This window comes from Acanthisitta chloris, unplaced genomic scaffold, assembly GCF_000695815.1.
Source record: "Acanthisitta chloris isolate BGI_N310 unplaced genomic scaffold, ASM69581v1 scaffold28523, whole genome shotgun sequence".
Taxonomy (NCBI): domain Eukaryota; kingdom Metazoa; phylum Chordata; class Aves; order Passeriformes; family Acanthisittidae; genus Acanthisitta; species Acanthisitta chloris.
Window position 1 is genome coordinate 53,760 of NW_008666997.1, and position 14,820 is coordinate 68,579.

General features: G+C 41.2%; 1 protein-coding gene across 1 annotated transcript in view; it reads right to left on the minus strand.

The window, feature by feature from the left end:
• FHDC1 (FH2 domain containing 1) overlaps positions 1–10,976 on the minus strand; it is a 29,955-nt gene extending 18,979 nt beyond the window's left edge. Inside the window, 4 exon segments of the mRNA XM_009072350.1 lie at positions 3,036–3,138; positions 3,694–3,755; positions 10,484–10,789; positions 10,791–10,976. Of these exon segments, the coding sequence (XP_009070598.1) occupies positions 3,036–3,138; positions 3,694–3,755; positions 10,484–10,789; positions 10,791–10,976 (657 nt within the window).
• Positions 10,977–14,820: the final 3,844 nt, after the last annotated feature.

Here is a 14,820-nt window from a genome sequence, read left to right on the forward strand (position 1 = left end):
ATGAAGTAAAATATGTCACAAATATCATACTAGTGACCAGGGGACATCCAGGTAATGTGATTATATATCGCACCATTTCTAGGTAAGATAAGATTGGAGTACAAAGGTGGTGTTTATTCAGACTAGATAAACTGTAAAGGTCTTGTTAAAAAAATGGAAAACCAAAACAGTCCAGAGTTGCCCTTTCTACAGCTATGCCCAGGAATGGTATTCCTCTCCCTCCTTTCACTTCTACAGACTTAGGATTTATGGTACCATATATGAGAAAATAAAAAGACATCTCCAAACACAGTTACTGGTGTGGAGCACATGCCTAGCAGGAGGTACTTGGCTCTCATTCCAACCTGCAAGAAACTTGTGCTACTGGAAAATGTGACCGCAAATACCTGAGCTACTGAAAAGAGGAACTGCAGAAGCCCACCCAAAGGTTACACCAAGACAGTTTGCACTGGCAACTGAATAGAAACCTTTTAGGATCTGATTGCTTAAGTGTCTGGTCAGAGTAATTCTCAACCCTTACAACAACAAAGCAGGTCTTTAGGAGAATGGGAAGTATCAAAGGGCAATCCCAAGGAATCCTTGCTGAGGCAGGTGCAACACTGCAAGGATGGGCCAATGTGATGACACCTTAGCAAAGCCATCTCATGTGATATGACAGAAAGAAATTAGGGAGTACTAAACAGAATAGGAAACAGCAGAACAAATAACACCACTTCATCTGGTATCTCTAGTGATCCTGCATTATTTGTATGTGGGGCTGTATATTTCTGATGCCTTGCCCTTAGTAAAGGGTGAATGACTATTCTAGGAGACAGATATTCAGAATAGAGGCAGACAATAAGCAAAGAAATAATAAGGGGACACAGAAAGGGAACAGTGAAGAGGCAGACAATAAGCAAAGAAATAAGGGGACACAGAAAGGGAACAGTGAACATACATTTAGGGAAAAATGCTGAAAAAGATGAACAACAAAAGCTTAGAGGCTCCTAAAAAGAATGAATTTTTTTAAATGCCTACACTAAAATTTTAGGAGCCACAGTAGTAAATGAGTTATTGGACCCACTTATTCTTTGAACACTTGAAGCACAAGGACAGAAAGCCATGGAAGCATTTTTCCATACCAGCAGAAGCATCAGTCCCTTACACTCAGGATCTTCTCCCTGTGCTGTCTGCTGCCACACACCCAGCTCTCAATGGGAAAACTCCCAAAAAGTAAAACAATTACAGGGAGAATAACAAAGACAAAGGGAGTTTTTCCTTTTTCTGATGTGTAGAACTAATCAAATACATACAAATACCTGCACACTGGAAACCAGACTCTATTCAGCCTTCCCTTGAGAAGAATGACAAATCTAATGTCTGATGCCCCTTGATTTCTAATACTCTTCTGCACCTATCTTCTATTAATTTCTCAAGTGCCTCATTAAAAGCACTTTTTAAGTGCTCTGGCCCCACTATCTCTCTCTTAGCAGTATCTATTGGATAGCTAAAGTACCTAGTTGAGTATTGCAGACAAAATTGATAAAATTCAACAACTTACAATTCTAGCTGAATGACAACATTTATATCACAGAGTACACTGTTTGAAAGATTTCCTACTTTCCAAAAAATAACAACCAACATCTAAACATGAAAGAGGAAAAGAATTAAAACCACTCTTCTTTCAGTCTAATTTGCTGAATATACACGAAGTTAACTTGGAGCCACTTTCTTTTTAGCTAGTACTCCACTGTTCTCCTCTGTCTGACTCTTACAGAGGAAGAAGATAAAATCTGTTAAATACAGGATATATGTACTAAAATTCAAAAAAAGAAGGAAGAAGGAATAGTTTTGAGGTCCCCAAACTATTGTCCTCTTTTTTCAGATTAATTACATTTCAACTTGTTGATATCCCTCCCAACACCACAAGATATTTTAATAAAGGATAACAGCATAACCCAATTTTTACAAGATTCTCTGCAAAGGCAGCCCAATTTTGGGTTATAATTTGACAACAAAACAGTAGAACATGTTTTACTGTTGACTGGATCTGAGATTTACTGCTGCACAGAGGAAACAGAGTACTTTGACAGTATGACCTTGAAGTGGTAAAGTATGTGAGCTGAGGTTTAGCTGTATATGGACTTTAACTTAGCAATTTCCCAGGTTTCAGCCATCGCTTTAATGTGAAGCACTCAAGCAATTCTAATGCTAATTTTGTCAAGTTTGTGGTTTACGCTTTGCTCAAGTACATACAAATGGGTCAATGCAAATATGTGAGCAGACAAGGAAGTGTACATCATTAAGCAGGGCTCCCAGGTCAGCCGATGAAGCTTCACCTCTTTAATCATGTGAATAGACTTGAAGTTTGGGACTAGAAGGGGAGAAAGCTGCACTTGCATGTTGGTCACATGGTGAGCACAGGAACATTGAGAAGGTGCTGCTGGTAATTCTGTGCCTTCTAACATGTCTCCTTTGAGCACTAAGCCATATCAGCAAATTCAATGTTTGCTGCACAGTGGAGCTGCCTTTGTGCCCTGTTGAAACCCAATGACCTGGACCCAGGAGTAGGCAGATAGACCCCAGATGCACCAAGCAGGCAGTGAACCATAATGCAGAAAAGACAGCAGCATAGGGCTACAGGTATTCAACTCATAGGCACTGCAATGGGAAAGCATGAGGCAGGTGCCAAAGAAGTGAAATTTGTTTGCTTTAGAATATACTTTGATTATGAGTCCTCTGACCTCCCCAGAGCAGTTATCTGCGCACAGGAGCGTTCCAGGTCCTGCTAAGATATTTATGGGGCAAAAAGGACATCACAAAAATACCATTACTTTCATTAAGAAACACCTTAAAAGTAGGTGAAATTACTTGATGAGAAGGGAATTACTACACTGTGACCTCAATACCATATGTTAAGTGTGGAGTAAACATTTGCACTCAGTGGTTTCCTACTCCCTGGGCTCAGGAAGGCATGGGGATTCCTCTTTCACAGACCATCGCGTTGGCAGTAAAACTCTACAAAAAAATAAGTTCCATGTAAAACCATTATTTACCTCCTCTGCTTCTGGTAATAATTTAAGAAATTCGTGTAGCAGTTCAGAACCATAGGACTCACTTCTTCCATGATAAATATCTTCAATGATGGATTCAGCAGACCTTGAAAAAACAATTGAGCATACACATTTCTAACACTTGCAGGGCAAATAGTTACACAGATTGAAAAAAACATGCCTGGGCTACTGAACAGAATTATAATGAGGCTATGTGTGCATCAGTGTCCACAGCAGCACTGTTCCAGCACCACTGTCAGTCAAGGGCAACATTACCAGTGAATACGGATAGCAATCAAACAGCTTGCTCTTAAAAAGGTTCCTCATGTTGCCTCTTTCTACCAATCATTCATAAAGAGAGGAAGCCAGTGAAAGGCAGTTTGCATGCAGTATTATATGAGTTCCAAGGGCTTTCCTTAAATGTGCTGAAAACTCACTTCAACTGGTTAACATTAGAAAACTCTGGATGTTTGGTGCTAAGTCATAAAGGCACTCAAAACTAAACATATTAGAAAACAAATTATGTCCAATTACTTTTGACAAACCTGCATAGAAATGCAAACTCCACAAGGAACAGAACCTAATATACATTCAATGAGAACTGCAAAGAATTTCACACATCTGCAGCTTGCCCTAACTGCACAGAAAAATCAAATCTTACTTTTTGAATTGTTTGAGAAATATTCCAATGTTCATACTTCTTTTTGCATCCAAAATGGAAACCTGAGAAAGCAAGAGAGATTAATCAAATAGTACCTAAGAAAAGACCATATAATGCAGAAATCATTTCTTAAAATGCTACATACAATTGTTTGCAGTTGCCATAAATTATAGGGCAAATGAATACACAGTCAATTCTTATTAATAAAGACCATATATTACAAAACTAGTTTTTACCAGGGAAATACACAGCACACTCACAACACCTTTTTCCAAGTGAAGTAAAAACATCCATAGCAACATATATAGAAGGAATCAATACATACATTTCATTACAAAGTAAAAACATTATTATTGCTTATTTCATAATGCTGCATCTGTAAAATGTTGCTTATCAGGTAATACTTCGTATTGCATTTGAAGGCCCCATGGTTAGTGAGCACCACACCCCAAACCCCACAGTATTTCAGAGAATTTATCACAAATCTGAGGATGGGATTTCTAAGCAGAAGTCAGTATACACTACTGATTTCATTCATGCAAACTAACAGCCACGTTGATTCACAGAAAGATAAGTAAGTAGATCTTAAATTAAAACCTGAGACAGATAATGCTCAAATCTGTTTGCTTTGTCAGAAGCAAAGAGAAATCCACAATAAAATAAGTCTCCCCCCACTTCGTGTTTTAAAGTTGATTTGCTGTATCATCTTACATGGAGATTCCGAAGATCAAGCAGCTAAAAAAAAACCCACAACCTTTTCCCCTAATTAATTTTTTAAAATTTCTAAATAAAGGTGTTAACCCTCTTTACACTATTTTTTCTTCCTGTAACAGCATACAAGTTTAAGCCTGAGATGTTTGCCCTGTTTTAGTGAATTGTGTTCATAAGATTAAAATTTTACCAGAGCTATGTTGGTGATAACAGCCACAAAAGTCATGGGTTTTTCAAGGACAAGAGAATTGTTTCACATTAACAGTGCCACCCAGCTGCTACAATACAACAGCTCAGCACACACAGATGTTCAAGACTACTTCTGGAATCACACAATGTTTGAGGTTTTGACAACTAGAAAGGAGTCTTAACCTCTGTGACAGCACTCGAATTAGAAATACATATATAAATGCAGCATTGGCATTGCCATGAAATTGAATTAGCTTGCAGTCAGCTGGTGACAGTGGAAATACAGATGTGATTTATGGGCTATCCTCAACACAAACCCAGGAGACAGCCTCCTCATCTGCTGAAAATAGTGATTCATATTGAAAGGTTTGCTGAAATTTTGGAATTTTATCTCTTCTGAAAACAGCAAAGAGTAGAAAACACAGGAAATATCAGCATATTAGTTTTAGTGAGATGATTGCTAGCCCGAAGCCCTTCAGTTTTAGCATATGCAAAGATAAGAGGACAGATTGCGGTTTAACCTCCTGTTATCTTCGGAGCTGAGAGGCCCCCAGCAGATCATTAAGTAAAAGACCCTTAACATAGGACAGGTTCAACTATCTCTCCCCCTGCAGTATCTAATCTTTGTCAAATGTTTTACTGCAGGGACCTCTCACTGACCTCTCAAAATGCAGCTCCAGTCTCCAATTGCTCTGGTCACTCCTAATTGTCTGTACTAGGTTTAAGCCCATAAGCTTTGCCATCATGATTTGGTTTTTGGTTTATTGGGGTTTTTTTAAGCCTATTCACAGTTAATCTTTTGTACATACTATTTTCAGTCACAAGCTGTAACTGTTACAAGAAGACTGACTATCAGCTGCATAAAACTTCCGTTTCCATGGCACAACTCAGATTTACAGTACAACCTCAAACAAATTCACAGAAATTTTTTACCATCTTCCCTTGAAGAAATACAACAGATGGGAACATACACAGCTGCATTTGTCTTATCAGCACAGTATAAAAATGTCATAGGTGTTCTAAAGTACCAGGATCTTATACACACTTATCACTCTGCATATGACTGTACTCTATTTTTTCCTCTAATTTCTTGTTTAAGCACACAATCACGACACATCTGAGTTTTTGGTTACTCCTTGCTTGGTGTCTTCTTCAAGCTTATCAAAAGTGTTTTAAAAAGCTGGCATTATGTAACTACCTTCAAGGAGCTTCCAGACAGGAGCATGAGGAGAAGAAAAGGGGAACCTGGCAGATACACCATTAATGCAAGTTCCTACTCCTTGCACACAAATATGGTATCATCCATCTCACATTCAGTTGCACGTTAGGTTCATAATCTTAGCCTTAACATCTCTTTGCAATGTCTGTTCTTCTTCTCCACTGATATTCCATCTGATTTTGTCCTTGCAGAAATCTGTCTGCTGTTGCTTTTTACCCTTTACACATAAAACATCGACACTGCCAATTGTCTGCTCAGTCTGCTCCTATCATCTGTTCATACACACCTTCAACACTGCTGCCAGCACAGCATGTTCCAGATCTCTGTTCGCCACCTAAAGGGATTTTAAAGTGCTGTCCACTAGTAATACCCCTGGACTTCCTGATTCAAAAAATTACACTGGACTGTAGCTGAGAATTGAGAACAGGCATTCCTAGTCTCACTGGGATTCTCTACAACAAAGAAAACTCTCACATGGTTTCTTATGATTTACTTTGGATAAATTCAGGAGAGCTTTCTCCATTCTCATCTTCTTCAACTCGCTGCCAGAGAAAACTGGAAATACTACAGTTCTCTCAGATACTTTCCACCATCTCGACACCTGCACTTTGCCATCCAATGCAAAGCATTGCAGGCTCACACACTTGCCACTTCTCCTTGATAAACTGTGCAATCTCTGAAACAAGGACACTGATTCACTCATGAATCTGCTTCTCATCACCGTAGTATTCAACCCAGCATATTTCTGAAATCTGCAGCAGGCACAGAGCACACTACAACAGCCTCACTTTGACAAATGTTAATCTGCCACTGAACCATTCACTCGTTCTGATGTATTCAGAGAAGGGGAAAATTAGCTTGAGTACCATGGTGAAGTTGTGATGATGGTAAGAGGATACCTACACTCCTGAACTCTGATACGAATTTACAACCAAGAGGAATGACTGAGAGGAGTGTTCTGGGAGACACAAAAAGCTCCACATCAAAACTGACTTTGCAGTGACTGCAGAAATGCAATAGGAGCTTCTTGCCATGAAATCATCAATGAGGAATAGGAACAAGACAAAGTGAATTTATGACCGATTAGTGAAAGCAAAACATTACATATATTCTTTGCATAAGAACAGTGGGGTTTCACATGGTGGGATACAGTTTACAAATTACAGCAAGCATGGAACAGCCTGGTGGTTCAGGCTTGATGCTGGAGGTTAGGAAGGATATGAACAACTTCCTATTTCAACTTCCACTTCACTTTACAACATACTAACCATCACTGTTGAGTTTATATTTTGGCCTCCATTGCCCAAGCCACATGCACAGCCTGGAGTGGTTGAGGAGGGGTACACTTGCACAGTGCAGCAGAGTGAACTTTAAAGGGCTGTTCCAGTCCATGGCATCCTCTCTTGTCACGTTCCTAGCCTGTGCTTTCCCTTAGGCAAGCACTGGTATTCATCTCATTTGCTGTTAGTTCTATGCTGGATTAACAGGTTGAATCAGCTCTTAAGAAGGAGCATTAGAGCCAGCACAGGGAACAAAAAGAGAGTGGGCATGGCAAGGAGAGGGGACATCCTGTTCAACCCTTCCATCTTCCTTCTCTCTTCTTCTCTCACTAGCCCCTAGCACTGCACCATTTCTGAAGTCAACAAAACTCGCTAAAAGAGCAGAAAACTGCTCTAGTAGAAAATTAAGAACCTCATAGCACTCTGCTGAGTTACTTACTTAAATCTGTTTACAGAGGGTCCACTATCTGGTCAGAGCCAGTGGACAGAGGGGGTGAGGTGAGGGACAGGAGCAGAGGGATGGTTCAAAGAAGAAAGCAAGACCAGCTGCTCTGGCTGACAACAAGCTGTCCTGCCCTCCCTGCTGCCAGGCTAGCTATAGCCTGGGTGAGCATGTGTTGTGCCATACTGGGACACCACTGAAGGATGGGGAAAGTAAACTGGCGTGTAAACTTAACTCTACACCCCCTATTTTTCTGAGGTTCAAATTACATGGAACCACAGGGCAAATTAAGCCTTTAGTCAAGGAAACATGTTAATTAATCTCCTAAGGGTTTGGTGACTGATTGTTTACAAAAAGGAAAGCATTTGCTGTAGGAGTTTGACTCAAACCTCAAAAGGACTTCTGTTAAATGATGATGCTACATCTACATTCCCTGTATAAATCACCAGTGAGTGAGGAATTAAAATGACATGCAATGTTGTAAGCTCCTGTATGTGTAGAACCTTGCCCAAAACTACTCATGATTTTATTCACAATCAACAGCGATCTCTGGAAAAGGTATGCAACTCCAAATCTCCACAGTCCCTGGGTCAGCGCCCTCAACACTGGCTGAAGAGTCACTCTCATCACTTTCACTGAAGTTAGACCACTGCACCAAGAGGAACAAAAGAGCACTCTCTGGCCATGCACTTCTGGTACAGCACTTTGGACACGTGCTGATTTCTTCAGATTAGGATCCAAGGGATACTTGAGTTCACGCACTTGAAGTCGTCTTGAAAATTTGTTGCTGACATACTATGCCAACTAGGCTAGTTCCACCATTCAAATTCCAAAGAACATTTTTCACTGCTAGACCATAAAGCACTTTCTAAAATCAATTGTGTTTTACACAAAAGGAACGGAGGTACTGAAACACAGAATGTCTCGTCCACCTTCCCCTGTCAAGCCAGTGACACAGCCATGAACAGATACAGCTCTCTCAGCCCCACGCTAACACACTCTCCACAAGGTCACAGAGATACGGTGTACATCAGTCTGCCCCTGACCCCTTTCAGCCTCTGCAGGTTTTACAACAGTGAAATCAGGATAACCACTCTACCCTAAAGTAAGTGAGCAGCACCCAACAGCACCAGAGACAGAAGTCACAATGTTGCCTATGCCTCAAATTTCCAGACTCTTCCTGAATGATGCCTGTACTAATGTTAAGCACGCGAGCTGTTGCGCACCTGTACTTCCGCACTTCCAATAACGCATAGCTCTTCAGGATTATCTCCTTCCCTCCTTGCTAAGCAGATAGGACTGCAAAGTCCATTAACACATAAGAAATTGCTCATCACTGTCTGACATGCAGCTGCGGCATGCTTGACACGGCTCAGCAATCGAGTTGAACATTTTGTCACTTAAGTGGCATCACTCATAGGCAAGTCCTGTTGCCTCACCACTTGCGACATGCAAAGTCACCACTGGAGCCCTGAACCAGTTTGCACAGACATCAAGCAGTGCAGATGCACTGGGCCACCATATCAGCTCCAGACAGATGCACAACAACGTTAACTTGTAGCAAGGCAGGGTTTTGTTTCCAAGGCACTGCATCTTGGAGAATCCCTTGTTTTGTGGACCTCCAATTTTCATCTCTAACACTGCATGAGTTCCAGAGCACGCTGGGGTTTTCTCTGCCCCAGCTCCTACACACTATGGGCCACATACAGTTTACGTAATTTTTACTATAACTAGATCTTCACCACGCAACAGTCCTGAAAGGGGGAGCTTCTGAGGAAACACAAGGGGCCAGAGCTCTGTACATCTGCACGCAGCACAGGAAGTCCACTCACTGCACTCCTGATTCAAAGATGAACATAGCCTGAAAACACCGCAGAGGTTAATGACTACCTCTGATGATGGCCCCAATTACTACTTCCCGATGTCAGGGTTTCGGAGCCTGCAATACACATGCCTTTTTAAACGTTTAATTTTAGTTTATGTACAACGTGCATGCTATCACTATATTGGTTTCCCACCTTGTCCCTGCTGATCTATCTTGACAACTCCTGAATTCTGCAAGATACCAGCAACTTCAAGTCTCTATTTTCTCACTAAAAATAGATGCATTGTTATATCTCTTAACCCTGCGCCCTCTGTATCTTGTTTACAAGCTAACGTGTGTAGACACACACCAGTGATTAAATCTGCATTTCAGCCCTCCAATTACTTCACAGAAAGATCACTTGAGACAATACAATTCAGGCTTCATAAAAAGGCTGTCTATAAATGAGGATTTAAGAACTAGAAAAGCTACTTGTCAATTCACTGGAGAGTGTCTGAACCTGATAGTACTTGGTATGTACCCCCTCACCACCAGAACAGAAATCGGTGACAATCTTCAGACCTTCTTGGAAAGTTATTTTGGTGTCCAGAAAGAGCCGGGTAGATGAAATAAAGTTTTCATTAGCAGGAAAGCAATGTTTATGAAAGCTTAGACTTTATCTCAATTAAATAACACATTCCCTTAATCACTATATTAGGTTTTATATCCTCACTGTCATACTGGCACTTCCCTCCCAGATGTCTCCAGGACACCGAGGGTATAAACAGCATTAAGCCTAGCAATAGGATCCTCTTCTCTCCTGCCTGGTGCATGTTTGCATGTACAACATCTTGCCTGCACAACAGAAGAGCTGAAGAGAAAGGCTACAATACACCTGTGTTCCACACTGGAAACTTAAGGGCTGTCCAACAAGAGTAAATACAGATGCCTTCAGCTCCCTCCACTTATTCATATTTATTTTAACAGGTGACCAAATCACAGCACTTACCAAGTTAAAATAATAAAACACTGTTAGCTCTTTGAAAAACAAGTATGTGCCAGACAGAGAAAGACAAAGGCAAGGCAGAATTCACATCAACTCCTACCGCATTATGTAAAAAAAGAGGTTTTACTTCAATTCTTACCTCCTCTTTCGTCTCTTTAAGTGAAGACTTTGAAGATCGCCTTCGGGAGTCCTGGGGCTTGGTTTCTTCCTGCTGCCCAAAAAGTTCCTCAATTGTCTTTGTATCAATCTGATACTGTGGTCTTGCAGCAATTGTCCAGATGTTGTTTTTACCACGGACTTGTTCTTCAGGGATAGTTTTCCAGAAAAAACTCCTCATTCGTTTTTTTTTGCCATGGTTGTCATGTCCATTTATCAGCTGCGGAGGCAGAGGTATGTTGGGCCCAGGCAGTGGAGGAGGGGGTGGTGGTGGTGGTGGCATTCGGGGGCTTTCGGGGGGGGGGGGGGGGGGGGGGGGGAGCCCCTGTGAGGGGGCATGACGGAGGGAGCGATGATGCTTCAGGCTGAGAAAGTTGCGATGCTGCCGTCGTATCCTCGTTCATTAATCCTGCTGCGACTGGAATAGCCCCATTTTCTTTATCATTGACCAAGGAGAGACAATTCATAACATGCATTTTACAGCCTCTCCGAAGAGGAGAGTGTTACTTCCGAGGACCGGTTTGAAACATTGAATGGGGAGTGCAGCAGCCACTGGTGTCACGCCCTCTCAAACCCTAGTCTGCCAGCAGCAGCAACACAAGAGGGGACTGTACCATCCCTGCAACCTACGACAAAGGACAATAGGGACACTCAGATCAGAGAGACTGGATATTGTTCCTCACACTGAAAAGACCAAAATTAAGGTATAACAGCTATCAAGTTTTTAATCCAGAAGGGAAATTTACTGAATCAAAAGTCTTTCCCAGGCCAACTGTATAGTATTTATCCACACCAAGATTCCAAATAGCTTTAGGTACCTAGATTTCAAGAACATATATAAAAAAACTAGAATAGCTCTTAAATAACCCACAGTGGATGCTGAAACTGACTATTAATCTCAGTTCAGTGCAATTTTGTAAGAGAATATATTAACCTCAAATTATTAAAACAAATATTATTCCACTCCTAATTTCAGATAATGTTTAAAAGGTGATTGCACACAGTCAGAAAACACAAATTCTAACTATGGTACTGGATTAATTGGATCAAACAGACCCTGACTGAATCCTCTGAATTCACATCTCAAATCTAGATTGCATTAAAACAATGAGCAATATGCCACTGATTTAACAATCTAGCCTAACATACTACTTCTTTTGCCTTTGTATGTTTCACACAATTGTCAATAACAGAAAAATAGTCTGCTGTCCCTAAACTATCTTCCCTGAGCATGAATTGATAATATTACTGGTCTGGTTACACTACGGCCCAAAATACACTCTGAGAAGAAACACCACAGTTTGACTAAGCTGCCCCTTAAAATTTACTTCAGCATCTAGGTGAAGAGCCCATTCAATAAGCAGAGAGAAAGGACAGAGGAGCTGATATGAACAGGACCCTACACGTCCTAAGCGCTGTACATATGCAAAGCTTTAAGTATTTAGGAAAGCTTTTACACCTAAATTATCTCATGAAGCAACTTAACAGGAATCACAACAGCTCTGAACATTTTTTTTTTATATTGTCACCTTTAAATGAAATTGGTGCTATTGACAGCAAACCTTTGAGTACCAGAGTGACTTTCACAAACCCCACAATTTTCACAAGCCAAATCTATTGGAAGGGATTTAATTCATAAGTCTTGGAGGAAACAAACTAGGGTGTCTCAAATACAGACCAATGAAAAATCCCATGATTTATGGAAATTTGGAAGTGATCACAAAACAAAAGGAATATGGGAATTAAAAAAAACAAACATCAAGGATGCCACACAATACAAATTCAGATAGAAGACAGACAGCTCCCGAACAAAAATCAGCCACAGGAAAACTCAAGAGAAAAAGCTGAAGTAATGCACTGGCACAAGAACAACATCAAATCAGAAATCTGGCACTGATTTAATGGCATGCCTCTTCAGCAGGGTTCACATGGAGCTAATAGCAACCCAGATCAATTTGACATTGTATAATAGTGATGAAAAACCTTTGCTACTTTTGCCAGAGATCCATCATTAGACTGTACAGGAACAAACAGAACCAAGTCACAGAAACAAGCCTTAGGGCAAATTCTCTCTTGGTCTGCAAGGACTAAGCCACTCACAGCTCCACTGAAGTCAATGGAAACTGACGGAAAACGATCCACTGCACCTTTTCTTCTCAAAAGCTTACACAGGTAGCAATGAACTCCTCTTTCCTGCTTCAGATTTTCTAATTTCATACCCTATGTTATCCAGGTATTTGCAATAATAGAAAACACACATTAAAACCTGTATGAAGTTTAAATCATAGGAACGATGGAAAATATTTTAATGGCATGGTAAAAAAGGGAAAAGCTACAAAGAAAGTGGATCAGGACAGAGTGTTTCAAATTTAAGTCAGCATTAATACCCAGTTGCTATTACAGGGCTCTGTATGTTCATGCCTCTCCTCCCAAGTTCATGATCATAGAAGTAGAAAAGCATAAAAAAGCAGGTGCAAGGTGGTGGAAAGAGATTAACCACTCAAAGCAATTAAGTGTTGCATTAATTTAAAGAAATACTCAACCAGAAAAAAAACTTTTCCTCCCTACTACTTATTTCTAAATGAAAAATGCATTAGCTCATTTTCCACCATCACAAAGTAGTATTCAATGTTATTATTTTCTAAATTGGGTTCCCACAGATTAAAAAAAACCACCCCAAACAAAAAGAAAAGAGAGACAGACAGACTGACTGACCATGTCCTGGGCAACGTACAAGAACCTCATTTTCAAACTTCCAATAAATCCGGATGCTTTAGGAAAAACAGGATCAAATCCTAATGGAACAAAGTAGTAGGCGATGAATCATCAGAGTCTCAGTGCTAAAACACAGGAGTGGAAAACGACTGATCTCAGACCTGAGCACTTCTGAGTTAGACAAGGGACACTCCTAGTGAAAGGAGTGGAGAAGGCACAGGGAAGAAAACATCCCAACCTAGATGAAAAGATAGATAAATAGAACAGGAAAAACTGTTTTCAAGCCAATGAGCCCTGTACTGCTTTAGATGAGGTAACCGTCAGCCAGAACAAGGAAAGGGGAAGAATCAGCATTTGGAAGGAAGGCATGAGAGGCACAGCATAAAGCTGGCATTCACCTTTGTTTTCTGACAGATAAGCATGATTCAGGTGACAGAGGTCACCTGCTTGTAAGAGGATGGCAGTCTCGAGTTACCAGAAGACTGGTTAAAATCTCCTTCTCATGCTGCCTCTTGTTGGAGCAGCTCAAAGATGTTCCCCCAGCGCTCCCACTGTTCCCGTGGGTGGGAGAGGAGAGAAGCTGGCACCCGGGACAGGCTCTGGGCTGCTTGTTGGTATCAGCAGGTGCCTCTGAGCAGGAAGTACAGCAAGAGGAGGTGGGGAACAACGCAGCAGGTCCAACTACAGATTACCAAGACACGCTGGGACTGGGATGTGTAATAAAAGCCAAGCAAAATTTTAACTCCTAAGGAGCCTTTCCACACTTTTCAAAGGATTAAAGGAAAAAAAAAAAAAAGAAGAAAGAGACTCCAGAACAAACATTTCAGATGTCTCAATTACACTTCATTACTGCACGTTTGTTATCCAAAACAGCCGAAGAAGTGCAAGAGCTCTAAAGTAATGTCTTACTGCACGTTTTAATTGTGTCCATATTTGGCATAAAAGAAATTTTATTTCTTTGTCTTATTCATTGTTTTAGCCAACCTAATCTAACTTGGAAATGCAATTTAAAATTTAGAGGGTGGAGACAACTTTCTCCCCAGGTAAGAAGAGAAACACTCTAAAGTAATTTGTTTCTTGCAAAAAGGCAGTTGCTCCTGAGACGGACATACATCGTGTTTGCATACACAAATTACCAGGTGAAATGCACGACGCACTGAAGGGCATTTCATAATTCATACTGCAAGATGTTACTCCCTTTAACTCACACCTTATGTTCACTGCTGCCCACGTTTCTGTGCCAGGCGCCCTCCAAGTTCTCATGAGAACAACGCTGGTTTTGACACCAAAGCCCAACCACAGTATTTGGGTGTCTATGTCTCAACAACAGCCACACAAAGAGGTAAAAGGAGCAACTAGTCGCTGACTGCAAACCCTGAAAACCAGCCCCCGCTCCTGCCAAAACCTGCGGGTTACAAAGATGCAGCTCGCGCTATCAGAGCAACTTCACGCCTGACCACTTAACGCATCCAGCAAACCCCCTCGCAGGGCACCACATCCCTGCCAGGCTGGGCAGCGAGCCCGGCGTGGGGTCACCCCAGCAGCAGGACGGGCGCGGGTGGCGGGTCCCGTGCCCAGCAGAGCTCTTACGGGTTTTGCCGGGCT